We start from the raw sequence: 18,541 nt of genomic DNA on the forward strand, positions 1-18,541 counted from the left end.
ATGTCTCTTTTGGAAAAGTGTCTATTCGTGTCTTTGGCCCATTTCTTCACTGGATTATTTGTTTTTTGGGTGTTGAGTTTGGTAAGTTCTTTATAGATTTTGGATACTAACCCTTTATCTGATATGTTGTTTGCAAATATCTTCTCCCATTCTGTCAGTTGCCTTTTAGTTTTGCTGATTGTTTCCTTTGCTGTGCAGAAGCTTTTTACTTTGATGAGGTCCCAATAGCTCATTTTTGCTTTTGCTTCCCTTGCTTCTGCAGACGTGTTGAGTAAGAAGTTGCCATGAAGCAACTTCATGGTCAAAGAGTTTTTGCCTCTAGGATTTGATGGCTTCCTTCCATCCATTTTGAGTTTATTTTTGTGTATGGTGTAAGAAAGTGGTCCAGGTTCATTCTTCTGCATGTCGCTGTCCAGTTTTCCCAGCACCGCTTGCTGAAGAGACTGTCTTTATTCCATTGGATATTCTTTCCTGCTTTGTCAAAGATTAGTTGGCCATACACTGTGGGTCCATTTCTGGGTTCTCTATTCTGTTCCGTTGATCTGAGTGTCTGTTTTTGTGCCATGTGGCAATTTTTAAAGTAAGACAACAACAAACAAAGTTTACCACATTGATGGATTCTTCAAAAACGATTTCTCTGCAGCTTCCCATGCTGTTTGATAGCATTTTACCCACTTCAGAATTGGAATCAGCCCTCTCAAACCCTGCCACTAAATTTATGTAATGTTCTCTCTTTTTTTTAACGTTTATTTATTTGTGTGAGAGAGACAGCGTGAGCGGGGGTGGGGCAGAGAGAGGGGGGACAGAGGATCCGAAGCAGGCTCTGTGCTGACAGCAGCAAGCCCAATGCATGGCTCGAACTCATGAACTGTGAGATCATGACCTGAGCTGAAGTTGGATGCTAAACTGACTGAGCCACCCAGCCGCCCCAGTTTATACAATATTCTAAATCCTCTGTCATCATTTCAACTATTTTCTGGGCATCTTCCCCAGGAGTAGATTCCATCTCAGGAAACCACTTTCTCTGTTCATGCATCAGAAGCAACTCCTCATCCATTAAAGTTCCATCATGAGATCGTGGCCATGCAGCCCCGTCCTCAGGCTCCTCATTCTCATCTCATTCCATCTTCTCATCCTAGTTCTGCTGTTTCCACCTGTCTGCAGTTACTTCCTCCACTACAGTCTCGAACCCCTCTTAATTCACTTAATAGTGAATTCTTTCCAAATGGTTTTCAGTTAACTTTGCCCAGATCCATCAGAGGAATTACAATCTATGGCAGCTATAGCCTTATGAAGTCTATTTCTTAAATAATAAGACCTGAAAGACACAATGATTCCTTGATCCATAGGCTACAGAATGTATGTTGTGTTAGCAGTCATAAGAACAACATGAACCTCATTGTACCTACATCAAAGCTCTGGGGTGACCAGATTCATTGTCAATAAGCAATCCTATTCTGGGGCACCTGGGGCACTCAGTCGGTTAAGCATCCGACTTCAGCTCTGGTCATGATCTCACAGTCCATGAGTTTGAGCCCGCATCAGGCTCTGTGCTGACAGCTTGGAGCCTGGAACCTGCTTCAGATTCTGTGTTTGTCTCTCTCTCTCTCTCAAAAATAAACATTAAAAAAAAATTTTTAAGTAAGCAGTCATATTTTGGAAGGCATCTTTTCTGAGTAGTAGGTCTCAACAGTGGGCTTCAAATACTCAGAAAACTATGTTGTAAACAGAGTGCCGTCATCCAGGTTTTGTTGTATTGGTTAGAGAGCACAGGCAGAGTAGATTTAGTGTGATTCTTAAGGACGCTAGGATTTTCGGAATCATAGATGAGCATTAGCTTTAACTTAAAGTCACCAGCTGCCTTAACAGGAGAGTCAGCCAGTCCTTCAAAGCTTTAAAGCCGGGCATTGACTTCCCTCTCGCTATGAAAGTCCCAGATGGCATCTTCTTCCAGGAGAAGGCTGCTTCACCTGCACTGAAAATCTGTTGTTTAGTGTAGCCACCTTCATTAATGATCTCAGCTAGATCTTCCGGAGAGTTACTCCAGCTTCTACATCAGCACCTTCTGCTTCACCCTGCACTTTTATGTTATGGAGATTCCTTAAACCTCATGAACCAACCTCTGCTAGCTTCAAATGTTTTTTTCTGTCACTTCCTCGCCTCTCTCAGCCTACATAGAATTGAAGAGAGTTGGGCCTTGCTCTGGATTAGGCTTTGCTTAAAGGAATGTCGTGGCTGGTTTGATCTTCTGTCCAAGACCACTCAAACTTTCTCCTTAGCAGCAACAAGGCTGTTTTGCTTTCTCATCATTCACGTGTTCAACTGGAGTAGCACTTTAATTTCCTTCAAGAACTTTTCCTTTGCGTTCACAACCTGGCTAACTGTGTGGTGCGAGGGGCCTAGCTTTTGGCCTGTCTTGGCTTTCCACAGGCCTTCCTCACTAAGTTTAATCGTTTCTAGCTTTTGGTTTCAAATGAAAGACGTGTGACTTTTTTTTCCCTTGAACACTTACAGGCTATTGTAGGGTTATTCACTGGCCTGATTTCGATATTTTTTTTTAAGTTTATTTATTTATTTTTGAGAGTGAGAGAGAGCATGCAGGAGGAGCAGAGAGAGAGGGAGAGAAAGAGAGAGAGAATCCCAAGCAGGCTCCACACTGTCAGCACAGAGCCCAACATGGGGCTCGATCTCACAAACCGTGAGATCATGACCTGAGCTGAAACAAAGAGTCAGATACCTAAACAACTTAGCCCCCCAGGTGTCCCTTGATTTCAATAATTGTCGTGTTTCAGGGAATAGGGAGTCCCGAGGAGAGGGAGAGAACCAGGGAACAGCTGGTCAGTGGAGCAATCAATACACGTGTTTATCACCTAGTTTGCGATCTCGTATGGCGGTTCGTGGCACCCCAAAACAATTATTACAATAGTAACATCAAAGATCGCTGACAACAAATATAATAATAATGAAAAGATTGAAATATTGCAAGAATTACCAAAATGTGACCCAGAGGCATGAAGTAAACACGTGCCATTGGAAAAATGGTGCCAATGGCCTTGTTCACCACAGCGTTGCCACAGAGCCTCAGTTTGTAAAAAAAAAAAAAAAAAGCACAGTTTGTGCAAAGTTCAACAAAGGGAAATGCAGTAAAACTAGGCATCCCTGTATCCGAGGAAGGTCCACATAGAGATGTTCGGTTGGTGGCATTGCACGTTTGGACCCAGAGGTCAGGAGAGAGGTGTGGGCTGGGAATGGAGCTTTGACAGTCATCAGTGGAGACACAGGCCTTGAGACCGTAGGTACAGATGCACCCTCTGGGGAAGGTACGTGGCTTGAGAGAAGCAGGAAGCAGGGGCCGAGGGCAGGGCCGAGGAGAGTCGGGGGCCCCGGGGAAGACAGCCCTGAGGAGGCAGGGACTGCAAAGTCGAGATTCTTCCCACAGCATCCTGGCCCTCTTTCCTGGTCCAAATCCCCCACTGCCCTCACTGCCTATCCCACTGGCCACCTTCCTCTACCTGCCATTCACGCATTCCCTCCTTGCAGGCCACTGGTATGCTGGCATCTCCCTTTTAATTCCCAGGACCCTTCATTTTTACCTTTCCCATGACTCTGTCCATGGTCTGCCACAGGTGAGACCTCATGTCATTCCTTCTGCTCAGAAGTAATTGCGGAATCTCCTGCATGGTGGGGCCTCACGCTCCGCAAACATGGTCCCCTTGTCAGTAAATATTTGTCGAATTGAGTGAAATTGATCTGACCATTGAAAAGGATTGTAAGATTTCTATTCTTGGGACAGTTAACCTTTTATCTACACGTGTTTGGGCTGGTGCCATCCAATGGAAATGTAATGTGTGACACGCGTGGAAATGTAAATTTTCTAGCAGCCACGTTGGAAAAAGGGAAAGGAAACAATTTTTAATAATATAGTTTATTTAACCTAATATACCCACTATTTTATAATTTCAACATAAATCGGTGAGATAATTTTCTGGTTTTTTTCCCTAATATATCCACTATCTTATAATTCCAACATATAATCAGTGAGATAATTTTTACTTTTTTCCTAATATATCCACCATCTTATAATTTCAACATATAAGCAGCGAGATAATTTTTGTTTTTTTGTTCTACCAAGTCTTCGAAATCCTGTGTGTTTTACACCTACAGCACCCGTCAATTTGGACACCAAATTTTCATCAGAAATATTTTATCCATTTTTAGGTTTCATAAACAACTAGAGATCATAAAATGAATTCGCAAACCCAAGTTGTTCCAGACACACTTAAACATTTTCTTTTTCTTTTTCTTTCTTTCTTTCTTTCTTTCTTTTTTTTTTTTTTTATGTTTATTTATCTTAGAGAGAGAGACAGCATGCAAGTGGGGAAGGGGCAGAGAGAGAGAGGGAGACAGAGGATCTGAAGTGGGCTCTGTGCTGACAGTGTGGAGTCCAACACAGGTCTCAAGCCCACAAGATCATGACCTGAGCCGAAGTCGGACACTTAACCACCCAGGCGCCCCTAAACATTTTCTAATAACTGAATCAAACTTATTCAAATTACATAAAATTCAAAATTCAGTTCCTCAACCACTTAAATTTTAAATGCTCAATAGCCACAAATGGCTAGTGGCTTCCGTGTCGGACCGCACAAACCTGGACACCTTGGCCAGGTGACCCTTGGTAAGCCCCTCTGGTTCTTTGATTCACAGGTGTATGAATGTGGCTCCTGGCATCTCTGGGATGTTATGCTCCCCCTGGAACTGATAGATTCTAGGGTGGAAGGAACGTTTGCTCTTCTCCCACATTAGCCTGCCACTGTTGGGTGTGAGGTGGGAACCAGCCTAGAGGTCCCAGTCGGGCGGTGCAGAGACTCCCCTGCCCCAGAGGAGCTCTGTAGCAGCCCCTAGAGGTCAGAAAAGCATAAGTCTTGGGTGCAGGTGGTGGACTGTGGCCTTCAGATCAGACTTAACATCAGGTTAGGGGCGGCCTTTTCCAAGTAGCTCAACTTAACATCAGGTTAGGGGCGCCCTTTTCCAAGTAGCTCAAACTCCCATGTACAGAAATAAAAACGCCACTCCTGAGTTGAGGCTGACCTCCTGGCATCTCATGCAAGGTGAAATGGCCCGTGGGTTTGTTATTTGCTCCCTTCTGTGGATGGGGAGGTTAAAAAATAATTCCGCGTTAGAAGAAAGGGAGAAACAGAGAGGGCATCCTTGTGCTACCAAATTTGTCCCGTGCGGGTCTCCCCAGCAGCACTCCCAGCGCCGCCCCCCCCCCCCCAGCCCCCAGTCAGAGCCCCTCTCCACTGGTGCATGGTCCTGCAGGGGATCAGGCCAGAGAATACCCTGCCCGTGGTCTTGCCATCCAGGTGTCCATGGAGCCCATAAAGGTGGAGGGAGGGGCACAAGATGAGTCTGTCTCTAGGTGGAAGTCAAAAGGGATTTATGGCTATTCAGCCCTTTTGAGCTAAAATGAACATTTCAGCCTTTACTTCTGATTTCCTACTCAGCCAGGGGACTAGCCCCGCATAGGGACTAAGTCAGCCAGTCTGACTTTCCCACCTGCTGTCACTTCGGCTATCCTAGTCCAGGAAGGGAGCCATAGGGAAATGAAACCTGCAAACCCGTTGATGTGGGCGGGAGCAGGGAGGAGGCTTTCCTCCCTGCATGGCTTGTTGCCTTCTCTTTGGGCCTTATCAACCCACACGTGTGTGCTGAATGCTAAATACGCTCAGCTATTAAAAATGCAGGAGATGAGCCCGCTGCTCCAGAAGGAAAATGAGCCAGAGCAAAAGAAAAATCAGCAGGCTCCCTGGCCTCCTGCGTGTGCCCGACAGTGAGGTGGGGGAGGGTGTCCCTCTCCTTCCTCAGGCAGGGCTCCTCTGGATGCTTAGAACAAGGGCTGTGTCCCCCTGGAGCAGTGGAGGTTTGGGGAGTAGGAGTGGTGTGGAAGTCTTTCCCAGCACTCTCTGCAGAGGGGGAAGAGCTGAGAGGCCCTGGCTGAGTGCCTTGGGAGAAACAAGGCTGGCTTATCGGTTCTTGCCTGGTGTTGCCATGAAGTGGGGGCAAGACCACAGCTCCATATTAATGGCTCCCAGAGGATGTAGAGAGTCTTCTCCGGGCTCCCACTTGGGGAAATCTCAGAGATCCGAAGTGCTGCAGACCCTCCAGGTGACCCAACTTACCCTCTGATCACCCAGATTCTTAGGATTCTTGCGGCGGCCTCTGCCTGGTCTCCCTACCCCTCACCGTGCCCTTCCCCAGTCTGCCGTCCACACCCCCCACCTGAGTGCATCATGCCCCTGCCCTGCTCACAACTCTCCAGGGTCTCTCAGTTGTTTGCCTACAGAGCAGAGGCTTAACCTCTTCGGAGGTGGACATATGATCTGGCATTTCCCACTTGTCCAACTGCTGCCACCAACACTTTAACTCCTTCATTTCATATTCCAGCCGTCCCAGTCTATTTGTAGCTCCTCAGACGTGCCTCCATGTGCTGGCATGTGCTGTTTCCCTTACCAGAAGCAACCTCTCTGCATGTGTGTCACTTCCTCCATGAAGTCTCCCCAGACTTTCTTTTTTTAACTTTTTTTTTTTAATTTTTTTTTAACGTTTATTTATTTTTGAGACAGAGAGAGACAGAGCATAAACGGGAGGGTCAGAGAGAGGGAGACACAGAATCCGAAACAGGCTCCAGGCTCCAAGCTGTCAGCACAGAGCCCGACGCAGGGCTATAACTCATGGACCGCAAGATCGTGACCTGAGCCGAAGTCGGCCTCTCAACCAACTGAGCCACCCAGGCGCCCCAACTTTTTTTTTTAATGTTTGTTTCTTTTTGAGAGAGACAGAGACAGAGCGTGGGTGGGGGAGGGGCAGAGAGAGAGAGGGAGACACAGAATCCGAAACAGGCTCCAGGCTCTGAGCTGTCAGCACAGAGCCTGACACGGGGCTCGAACTCATGAACCACAAGATCAGAACCTGAGTCGAAGTCAGATGCTTAACCAACTGAGCCACCCAGGTGCCCCTTCCCAGACTTTTATGCTTCTTCCTCTAAGCTCCCACTAGTACTCAAGCTACTGCTGTAAGAGCCTTCGTTGTCTATTATACTCATTTGCATCTTTATCCTCCCCTGCCTCCATCTGGACCTTTAGCTCCCTGGCCTCCTGTGGTGTAGCATGGAATCCAGCATCCCAGCAAATATTTGCTAAGTGAATGAATAATGAGTGAATGAATGAAGGAGCCTGTGAAATAGAACTGCTCCTTTCCCCCTCCTCATGCGGTTTTTCTGATGCTAAAGGAAACGACAGGTATAAATAGCTATCTTTTGAGTTCTGGGTGAGAAATCAGACTGCCAGGCTCCCATCATGGGACTGTTGTCCCTATCACAATTATGAGAGTTGGGAAGGGAGAAGTATGGTCCTGGATGATAAAAAGGAAAAAACCTTTGTGCTCTGGCAAGAAGGGGAAGCTATTTTCCCTTAAATTAAGGAAGAGGCGAGTTCAGCGCATCCTTGTACCATGGCCTCTGCCTGCATTTGCACCCATGTCCCAGGACGCACTTGACTGCGAGGAAAACCCTAATCAGAAGGGAACCAAGGAGTCGGTATAGCATCCCACAGAAGTCCCTCCCTAGACCCCACTTACAAATGCAGCCCCTCACACAAGACATGAGGGGGGCATTCTGGGGCCGGTTTTTACCCCTAGTGGTGCAGGTTTGGGTGTTAAGGGAGCAGTGGGGCAGAGGGTGAGGGGGGGAAAGGCAGGTAGAGGAAGGGAAGTAGATGGAGGTTACTGTGATGAGCCCCAGAGGGAGGGAATGGAAAGGGCAGTCATGAGAGGATGGGAGGAACAGGCCAGAATGTTAGAGCATCCGGGGGGACCATGTCCCTTCCAGGACACAGAGGCATAGGAACTGAAACACTTGAGTGCTGCAGGCTCACTGGGTTTCCAGATGATCAAGATAAGGACAATGGACAGCTCCTTGTGTAGAAACTCAGCTGACCTTGTCAAGTCCCAAAAGTGCTCAGAAATAGGGACTAGAGTCTAGGGAAGGAACATACAGTCTAGGACAGCTGGGGAAGGAAACAAATGACATGACCGAGAAAGGGAGGAGGAGCCACAAAGATTAGTAGTCACCGTCCTCTGTGCTCGCACTGCACATGGTACTTATTAGACGCCTCCAGAGCCTCACGTCTGCTCGGTGGCAAGATGAGGAAGCAGCCCACACTGATGAAGAGAATGGTCCGAGATTACAGCTGGACGATGGTGGAGCTGGGACTCTACCCCAGGACTTCTCACTGCCAGTGCTAAGATCAGGTGCACCGTCCTGAGAGCTGCTTGAAGTCAAGCCCCATTGCTGCCCTTCACTTTGCTGATTGAATGCCCTGAGGCAACCTTTCTAAACCCCAGGTTCCTCCTCTATAAACTGGGGGTGAAGGTTAGGTACGATCTTCCATAGCCTCCTGGCCAGCAGTGGCAAGTGCTCAGTATATGAGTGTCAAGAGACAATGAGAGGAGTAGTGGATGGGGGGTGGGGATCGACAAGCCGCCCCCCCCCCCCACCCGCCTCCTTTGTAATCACTCTGGCTCCTCCACCAGGAAGGGAGACAGCTGCAGGCTGCCACTTACCTCCAGCGTTTGTTCTGGCGGAGCACTGGTTGGTTTTATCGTGTTATGTGACTTAACCTTCACTGAGAACATTAATTCACTCATCGACCATTCACCGAGCCCTTCCTCAGTGCCAAATAATGCATATGTCACTGAGGTAACTCCAGAGCAACATGGACACTTGGTCAAGGTCCTTGTCCTCAGGTAGCCCATTTTCTGGTCAGGCCACATTAACATAGAACTGAGACCTTGCCATTTGACATGATAAATGTGGCACAAACACCTAGGAAGGAACAGCCAGCCCTGAGAGAGAAGAGGACATTTCATCTGGATCTGGGCAGATGGGGGAGTATTCACCCGGAGGAGGGAGGAGGGCACCGCCACAGAAGGAACCGCCCAGCCCACATAAAGGCCGGGAGCCAAGCTGAGAGCTGGGTGTTTAAGGAGCGGTAAGAGCCCCACCAGGCTGTGGGGGAAGGTTCCCCAGGGAGCGGGCTGTGGGGGGCTGGGCTGTGAGGTTGGACTCTGGACAGCGGGGAGCCCGCCAAGCCTTTGGAACAGCAGGACTGCGGGGTCAGATTTGCACGGGAGCTGAGTGGAGGCTGAGAAGAGGCTGGGACGGAAAGACTAGTGGTAGGGATTTTCATCAGTGTTCAGGCGAGCAACGATGACCAGCAGGTAGACCTGTGAGTGACCGAATGTCAGGAAAGAGCAAAAGTCTCTGACTGGATGGTGATGTTGTGAACCAGAAGAGTTTGTTTTTTGTTTTTTGTTTTTTGTTTTAATACAAAGTATTTAGTTTGGGACAAAGAATTTCCTGAGTCTGCTGTAGGTCCATGTCAAGTCTCCAGCTCTTGATGGTTTAAACAGTGTGCTCAGTGTTCTGGATGGAGGTGTTTGGGGTGCAGGGCTGCCTGCCCAGGATTCCGTGTGGAGAAGGAAAGAGCAGAGTGAGTGACACCCTGGCTCCCAGGCCACTTGTGAGGGAAGACGCTCCCTGGGGCTCTTCATGTGTGAAGGACGGTGGGGAGCAGAGGCTGGGGCACCCACAGGCATCCAGGGACACCGTGCCATTTGTGCATCCCCAGTCTGCTCAGAACAAGCTTCCTGAAAGCAAAAGCTGAGGACCTGAGCCCAGGGCTTGGCTCCGGGCCTCCCCTGGCAGGGGGTGAGGGAGGATGTTCTGTGAGGAGTCCTCTCCCCTCCCCACCGCCCCCCAGTCAGTGTTGGCTCCTGGGCCGGAGAGAGACAGTGAATGTCTTGGCTGTGCTGGGTCTGGAAGGCAAGGAACAGGCCGGGCAGACGGGAGCCGCCTGCAGCTCTGGTAGCGGGAGCCAATGACCTCTGGTGGCTACAGAGGGGAGCGCTCCTGCTTGCTTCTCCTGAGCCTGTCCTGGGCCGGGGGTGGGGGGGGTTTGGGGGGAGCTGGTTGGGGCTCTGTTCTGCTCTGCACCAGCGCTCCCCCCAGGATCCACTTGCTTCCTAGTCACTGACGTCTCAAGTCCTGCCCTCAGAGGCTCTGATACCATTTATGCCTTGATGTGAATTTCACTCAGTATTCATTTTAACTGACACTTTTAGTTGTCAGAGCAGGTGCAATTGGTCTGGCCTAGGGTTGGTCTCACACTCCTCCTGGATGTGCCACCCAAGGCAGCAGCACAGCAGGCAAGCTGGTCCAAGTGCACTCTAGAGACAGCCTGTCCTGCACGACTTACCCTGCTGTGCCAGGACTCTGTTTTCCCTTCTTCATCTTCCTTTCCTGTAGCTTGCTGATTTTTTCCCACAGTCTTAGGGCATTACGACTCACCAGGAATGGCATTTAGTGCCTGTCGATCTCCCAGCGGGTTTGGGAACCACCTTCTGAGCTCCGGGCCTTGCAAAACCCTGATTAACCAAAGTGCTGGAGAGACTTAACAGAGGCTGGTGCTGGGGCCTTCTGCCTCCAGGAAATCTGGAGCAGCTGAGAACCCATGCAGTCAGTCTTACAGAAGATGTCTTAGAGCCAGAAGGACCCCTGTTACCTCCTGCTCACTTTTCCTCCAGAATGCGTTCTCCAGCTGGGATCTCTAACCTCTCGTCCAGGCTTGGGCCGTGCATATAAGATCAGGGATTGAGAAGCAATGGGGAAGGGAAGATGTCCTACCTAGTTCTGTTTTTCCTCTTCACTACACCCCCCCAAAAGTGATCCTCCCCTGGGTGAATATGGTAAATATGGAAGGCCACCAGCCCCTTCCTCCTCCCGCCTTGTGTGGCCCTCCCTCCATTGTCGGACCAGAAGGCAAAGAGGACACAAGTTTCTGATGAGTTGCACCCCAGAGGTATACCCCACAAGACTCAGGGGCAGTAGGGAGAGGGGACAGCACAATCTTCTCTCCCCTTTTTATTTTAGCTCCAAGTTGTTGAAGGCCAACTGTGTGCCCAGCACTTTGCTAAGCACTCCGTTTGTATGATCTCATGTAATCACCTCAAATCTCTACCATGATCTTCATTTTACTGATAGGGAAACTGAGGCCCAGAGTGGTAAGTTCCTGAAATAAGGTAGGGAGGGCAGCCCCCATATGCCTATACGAGTCTGTCCCCGCCGAGGAGGCAGGGAGGAACTGAAACCGGCACATTTCCACTTTCCAGGTCAGCCACCCTCTTCTAATTCTCACAGAAGTCCTTACGGGCTTGCCGAGGCCCTGGACTCGGGAAGTCTGATGGCTTTTCTACCATAAGGCAACTGGCATGATTCGCATCTAGATTTGTCTGATTTGAAGCCTATATTCCTAACGATTTTATCCTAAACTATCTTGCAACGCCCCGTAGAGCAATGACATCCAACCCTCCTTGTTTCACTTGCTCCTGGCCACTTTTATAATTCCTCAAAGTCCCCAGGTTCATCTCTCCCCCATTCATAATGGGCTGAAGGGAAAGTCCCACATCTTCTCAGTGGCTAACCACCTCTCCTCCGAGTTGATGGAGATGTTGGCCCATCACCCAAGTCACTGACGGAGATGCTCTAACCTTCCTGGCCGGCGACAGGCCCCTGTGCGCTCTGCTGGGTACCGCTCTGGGCTGGCACGAGACCCCGCTACCCAATCTTTTTTGCCTCTGCTGCCAGGGCCTCTCACCCCCAATAGCTCTGTGGTCTGACCATGTTTTCCCAGTTTATTGAGGGTGGGTTATATGGGAGTGAATCCAAAGCTGTGCAAAGGCCAGGAGAGAGTAAACACAGTGCTTTCTCCCTGACCACCGGACCTGACCCTCTGCCACAAAATAATATTAGATTAATCTGGCAGGTTTTTTTTTTTTTTTAATTTATGTGCTCTGTGGTTGATTACCCTGTTTTCTGTTTGCTTAAGGTGTTTACAAATTGGCTTTCTAAAAGTTTTTCCCAATATGTTTTTCCAGATTAAAAAAAAAAAAAAAAAAACATTGATTCATTCATCGGGATTTACATAGTGCCTCCTCTATCCATTGAGGACTTTGTAGCTCTGTTACTGAGGCTGATTCTTAGCAATTGTCTGACCCTCAGGCTTTAAGAATGTCCCAGGTATTTCTTCCACTTGAAGAATTTAAACTTGATGTAAATAATGTCCTGATAGCTGCTCCCAGAATGCATCCAAATGAGCCAAATTTAATTCCTTCTCTGAGGATCTTTTAAAATAGAGTAAATCCCCCCTTTTATTTGGGATGACTTAAATACTGTCACTGCTTAGAAGGCAGGAGGCTGGGTGAGGTGGCCTGTTCAAGGATCTGGCAGTGACTCAGAGATCCTCAAAATTCTGCCAGGCCAGTAGCACAGGCACATGGGCCTTTGTCGAAAGAATTGGTGGGAAGAAATCAGACAGCTGAGAACTCTCATCAGACACATAACCCACAGCACAAATACCATATGTCTTCGGGCTCTTGCCTGTCAAATCCATCTTTACCCTGCGCCGGTAAGTAGAGCAGAGCTGGCAACGATTTCTGCAGGCCTCCAGATTTTCTGAACCGTTCTTTTAAGACTTATCTGTTGATGATGAAAGAATAAATCAGATCCACAGGACCATGTAGCTGGCAGGAGAGCAGCTGGTCCCGAAAGACACGGGTGGCCCTTGAAACGGCACCGTGAGATTCTTCCACCTCTGCTCTTTTGCAGACATCACCCCGGGCAGGAATCCACTTGGTGCCGGGAGAGCCATTTTTCTTAAAGCCAGAGCAGCCTCCTTGGTCCTGAATGATAAATTCAGACAGGCACTCAGGAAGAAGACATGGCAGCCAAAGCGGCAGAAAAGAAGCAAGGTAGATGTCTCCCCCACATAGCCAGGAGGGTGAGGGAGGACTTCCCAGGATCCCTTCCCCGGACCAGAGACAGAGGTACAGGGCTAACAAGGAGATAACTACTCCCAGTATATTAGACACAGCAGGGGAACAAGCTGCAGCCCTGGGCTCCCTGGCAGCCAACAAAACAGGCATTATGAAAGCAACAGGGACAGAGCCGGACTCACCTTTCCCTTTCAAACTCTGCTCCTCCAAGAAAGGACAATAGCGAGGTGATAAATGCAACTGATTGTGGGACTCAGGAAGTGTGTGAGTTGCATCCCTTAAGACAGAAAGGGAACTTGAAACTTGAGGGGCTTGGGCTTTCCTGGGGAGGGAGGCGGTAACTGCCAGGCTTGTTTATCACCTGAGCAAACAGAGTGATAAACTGCTTAGTCATCTGGGTGTTTCCAACTACCCACCCCTCCCAGCCCCCCAACCCCACGTGGAGATGTTTGAGTTAGTGCGATTCTATGCGGGGGAGATACCCACACTGAGAAAGCAGCGGTCAGAATCTTTTGGCTTCTTTCCAATGGAAAAAATTAAACCTGTTATTCAGGGTCCACTGCCCAGGGCTGGGACACTGTACTGGCCAGCGGTGATGGTAGGGGAAGTGGGACAGTGAGAAAGGGCACCATGGGAGAAAGCAGGAGGCAGTCGTGAGATGATGGTTTCCAGACAGCCGCACCCTCACACCCTGGAGTGTAGACACACGCGGGATGTGTGTGTAAGTGAAGCAGGGACCAGGGCTCTCAGCTGAAACGAGATGGAATGTCTGGGATCGGTTTTCCAAATTGTGTGGCACCATCTTGGAATCATTTCCTCCTTTGTTCGTTAGTTTATGATCTGAGAGCTGATGCCAACAGTAGTGGAGAAAAGAGACTAAATATTCCAGTGGACTGATGGCTGACATTTATCTTGGGGAATCAGGTTGGCAAGAGCAAACAGGAAGGCTTTTCACCTCTCTCTCTCTCTCTGATTCTCGTTTCTTCTAAGGATGTGTTTGACCCTGCCCACCACCACTGAGCTGCCTGCTTCCCTGCTTTAACTCCCAGCAGAAGTACCTTCTCAACTCAGACCAGAGGCAGGTTACCTTAGAGGGGAAGCCCAAAACCTTAGGGGCAGAGGGACAACCAAAGATAAAAGTATCCGCGTCAGTGGTGCCTGGTTGGCTTAGTCAGAATGGCATGCAATTCTTGATCCCGGGGTTGTGAGTTTAAGCCCTACATTTCGGGTAGAGATTACTTAACATAAAGTCTTAAAAAAAAAAAAAAAGTATCCAGGTCAGTTCCCAGGTTCTCCTCCTTCACTCTATCTACAGCCCTTCTCCATTTAGTTACTGGACACCCTTAGAATTCCAACCTAAAACAACTGGGTCTCCTATCCCCTCCCACTGCCAAGATGGGTCCCAATTACTTGGCATCAGAGACGTTTACTCAGTGGCTCAGCTCCTTACAATTCATCTGGTCTTTGGAACCCTTTGAAACACTCTTGATCAGACTTTTTTCCCTAACGCCTCCCATTCCAATGCAAGAAAACTCAATCCCAGGGAACTTCACAGTAGCCTTCTCTTCTCATTTCTGATGGGCTCCAATTCCACATCCTGCCTATGGGCGTTGGGATTGAAGTCTGGAGTTCTGGAAGCATTGGCAGTAGAGGGTGTGACTGCACCACACTTGTTATATAGTGGAGAAAATTCCAAGTTGGGAGATCAGTCACAGATATTAGCTCACCTGGCTCAAGCTCACTCACTAACACACAGTTGGAAAGAAGCATTACCAAAGAGATGAGTCAGCTGGCACTGTTCCAGATGGCTGGACCAAGTGGACCTGTGCTCTCGTGGCTGAATTAAGGAGCATGTTGGAGTTGGACGTTGACTTTAGGGGAGAAACACAAACTGTACCATGAGCATTTGAGGACCATTTGGCTTGGTGTTTACATTTATTTCAGTTCTTACGATTGCTCTAGATTATTCCAGCCCAACATTATATCTTTGTCGGCTGAACTCATGGGTACTCAGCGTATGCCCCGGTCATTTTCCACAGAAACTAGAGGCCTTCCCTTTACTCATACCAACTCATGCAACAATAGCCTGAAACCCCAGGGCCCTAATTTCCTTTCCTGAATTTACTGGGCTTCACAAAGAAGGATATCAGAGAAGGCCACTCAGGCACTAGAGAATCCTCCCACCCAAAGTTGAACTTTTTATTCTAAAAAAAACAGAAATCAACAGATCAGGACAAAGGTGACTAAATCAATAAGAGCTTTATTTTATTTTATTTCATTTCATTTCATTTTTCGAGAGGGGGAGAGGGAGCACCCGCGTGGGTGGGGGAGGGGCAGAGATAGAGAATCCTAAGCAGGCTCCATGCCCAGGGCATCAGGCTCCATCTCACAGCGGTAAGAACATGACCTGAACCAAAATCAAGAGTCAGACACTTAAGTGATGGAGTCACCCAGGCGCCCCTCAACAGGAACTTTTTAAGCAGGCTTTTAGAATATGTGTTTTTAAAGCCAGGATATTTAAGTATTAAGTAATTTAAGTTCCATGAATTTTGTGATTTGTTGGGGGGAGGGAATGGTTTGTATTTTTACTTGTGATAAAATAAGCATAAGAAAATGTGCCATTCTAACCACTTTTAATGTATAGTGTTACGTACATTCACGTTGTACAACCAATCTCCAGAACTCTTCATCTTGCAAAACAGCAACTTTATACCCATGAAATAACAGCTCCCTGTTCTCCCCCAACCCCAGCCCTTGGCAACCATATTTCTCCTTTGTGTCCGTATGAATATGACCACTCTAGGTACCTCACAAAAGTGGAATCTTCCGATACTCATCTTTTTCTGACTGGCTTGCTTCACTTAGCATAATGTTATCAATGTTCATCCATATGTCAGAATTTCCTTCCTTTTTAAGGCTGAATAATATTCCACTGAATGGATATACCACAGTTTGTGTATCCAGCCAGCCGTTAATTGTCGTTTGGGTTGCTTTCACCTTTTGGTTGTTGTGAATTATGCTGCTGTGAACATGGGTGCACGTCTATCTCTTCAAGACCCTAATTTGTATGGTTTGTGTCTTTTAAAATTGAGTGAGGGAAGGAGCCTAGAAGAATCCCATGTCCCATGGTTTTATATTTTTTTACCATTCAGAAAAAAAAAAATCAGGAATGCAGCACTAATTTCACCAGGTAACCTCTTTCCAGCTTCTTACCGTGCTGACTTTTCAAGGGCTTCTTGTGCTTCAGTGCTTTGTGAGTGCTTTGCGAATTGCCATTAAATAGAAGGTAGCAGCAGTCGGGACATAACTCAGTGATTGAGACACTGATCAAAGACGAAATTATCAGGGACTTAGTGTATTACTGAAACCCACTGTTCCACTTTCCCTTCACGTAGGACTTGAAATCCCACACCATCTTTCCCCAGGTCAAGAAAGCATGTAGTCCGAGGGTAAAGTGGGTGAAGTCCAGCGACAATCTGCTTAACCACTGAGTGCCCTTCTCACTGGCAAAGACCTATAAATAACACCTGTGATCCTGTTTCAAAGTCAGCAAAGAGGCAAGGGCTGAGGGGTCGCTAAAATAATTTCATGAACAAATTGTTCCAAAAAACGATCTGTGACTAAATCTGAGAGGAGCCAGCCAGCCATGTGGACAGATGAGACTCCTCCCCTGCAGAATCAGCCTCTCTCTCATGCCCTACATTGTCTGCACGTATGTATAAGCTATATTCTAGATCATTTGGCATTCAAATAGCTAAGTCGGCTCCTCTCAGCTCAGAGACGATTGGGGAGCTGAAGTGTTAGCGTTCTGCCCTCCTACAAGGAGGAAAGAGAACAGTTCAGGAACCAGAGAAAAGCTTATTCATCTCATCTCATCTTTCAAGACCCTGAGACAGAATCCTCCACAGCCCCCCCAGACACAGGGTCCCCCAGCATTACATGCACAGAAATCAAACACATATCCATTATCGGAGAAATCGCAGGGAAGTGGGGCTATGGTGACAGATTTTGAAGAGCAAACATGCACCTTTGTGCTCTGTCTTCTTAAAATTCATCCTCTCACCTGCCAGCCTTGAGAATTGCCTATTTACATAACTAGCTGCCTAAAATGGCATGTTAGATAATGTTACATGGTGCCTCTCTCAGTCTGAGCCCATCCCCAGGACAGGAGTGATCCAGAAGTCCTCCAACAGCAGGTAGCATGGCTCGCTGGCCCGCAGCGATGCCTTCGTGCGGTGTGAGCCTGTCAGCGCTCCCGAGCTAAGCAGATGTCAGGCCTGATCGCCGAGGTGGGAGACCAGCGAGCAGCAGGGGGAGGGGATGTGAGTCAGCAAGTGGCACGGTGGCACACCCTCTTCAGGGGACAAACAGCATCTCTTCTGAGCTTCACAGCGGGCACCTTGTTCTGCCCAAGGTGCTGTCTCAGAGACCGCCGACATGTCGGGGCTGAGAAGGGGGAGCTGCAGGGTCTATGAGGACAGCCGGTACAGGAGGTAATCAGTCAGCTCCGATGCCATCCCTGGCGCTGCGCCAGCCTCAAACCCCCCGTTGGCCCTTTCCAAGGCACAAATCTCCCTCCCATCAAGGGATCGCGCTGCTCGCTTGTAAGAGGAGTATAAATAAGTGATAAGGAAGTGTTCTGATGAGGGTAAGCGGGTATAGCTTCTCAGCGGACCAGATGTATCAAAGAAGGCAATTGTGTGTGTCTATTCATTTATTTTTCAGCGTTCCGGTTCCTGTAGTCAGTTTAGAGAAAATCCCTAATCTAGTGAAGGCAGATGGTGCCAATGTCAAAATGAACTCAACAACCACTACTGCGGTCACCTCCTGCTCCACCTCGTCCTCTGCCGTCTCCACCCCACCTTTAATTAAGCCAGTCTTGATGTCTAAGTCAGTGCCACCCTCCCCAGAGAAGATCTTAAATGGCAAAGGAATTTTGCCCGCCACAATAGACAAGAAACACCAAAATGGCACCAAAAACAACAACAAGCCTTACAGGAGACTTTCAGGTATGTGTCTGTGTCGTTAGAGTCGGGCTCATGATTAGAGCGCCTCTGGGTCATATTCGTAACCAAGGAGCGGTGTGTTCTTACAATTAAGCAGGTCTGTTTCATTTTAAGGGGGACACGGAATTTATGTGCAAACAGGACCCCTGCCTAAAAATGCGAGGGAGAAATGGTTCTCTTATTTCCGGGTCGGACGAGGTCTCTGGCTCAACTCAGTGGGAGTTGATCCTCTTGACCCGGGAGGCAGGATGCTTTCCACCAACCACAACAGCCCATGCATTGTGATGGTCTTACCGTGTGCTGACAGGCTGGCCTGCCCCACCCCCCCCCCTGGGTTTCCGTGGAAGCCTCAGTGCAGGGAAGGTGGACAACCACAGTGATACCCCACAGTACCTCAGGGCGGGCTCGGGACAGTCCCATCTACCCCACTCTGTCCTTTGGTCTAGTTGGTTGCCATGTTGATTCTGTGGTCTGGAGCTACCACTGCCTTTCCCACATAATCAGGTTGGAATTGCCCTTCAGGAATGCTTGGACTAGCACAGCAGGTGAGGCGTTGAGGGATTTCTCCCAGATCTACTTCTTGGTTGTCTGCGTAGACACTCAGGATGCCTGGAAAGGTGCACTTGGCCAGTCTTTGAGGCAATGGC

At 48.5% G+C, this 18,541-nt stretch overlaps 1 protein-coding gene across 9 annotated transcripts in view; it reads left to right on the forward strand.

The window, feature by feature from the left end:
* ATXN7L1 (ataxin 7 like 1) overlaps positions 1 to 18,541 on the forward strand; it is a 244,213-nt gene that overhangs the window by 195,112 nt on the left and 30,560 nt on the right. For all 9 annotated transcript variants that reach the window (XM_042915430.1, XM_042915436.1, XM_042915444.1 and 6 more), the window contains one exon: positions 17,614 to 17,897. In XM_042915430.1, coding sequence (XP_042771364.1) covers positions 17,614 to 17,897 — 284 coding nt within the window. The remainder of the gene's footprint in view (positions 1 to 17,613; positions 17,898 to 18,541) is intronic.

This window comes from Panthera leo, chromosome A2 (assembly GCF_018350215.1).
Source record: "Panthera leo isolate Ple1 chromosome A2, P.leo_Ple1_pat1.1, whole genome shotgun sequence".
Lineage (NCBI taxonomy): Eukaryota > Metazoa > Chordata > Mammalia > Carnivora > Felidae > Panthera > Panthera leo.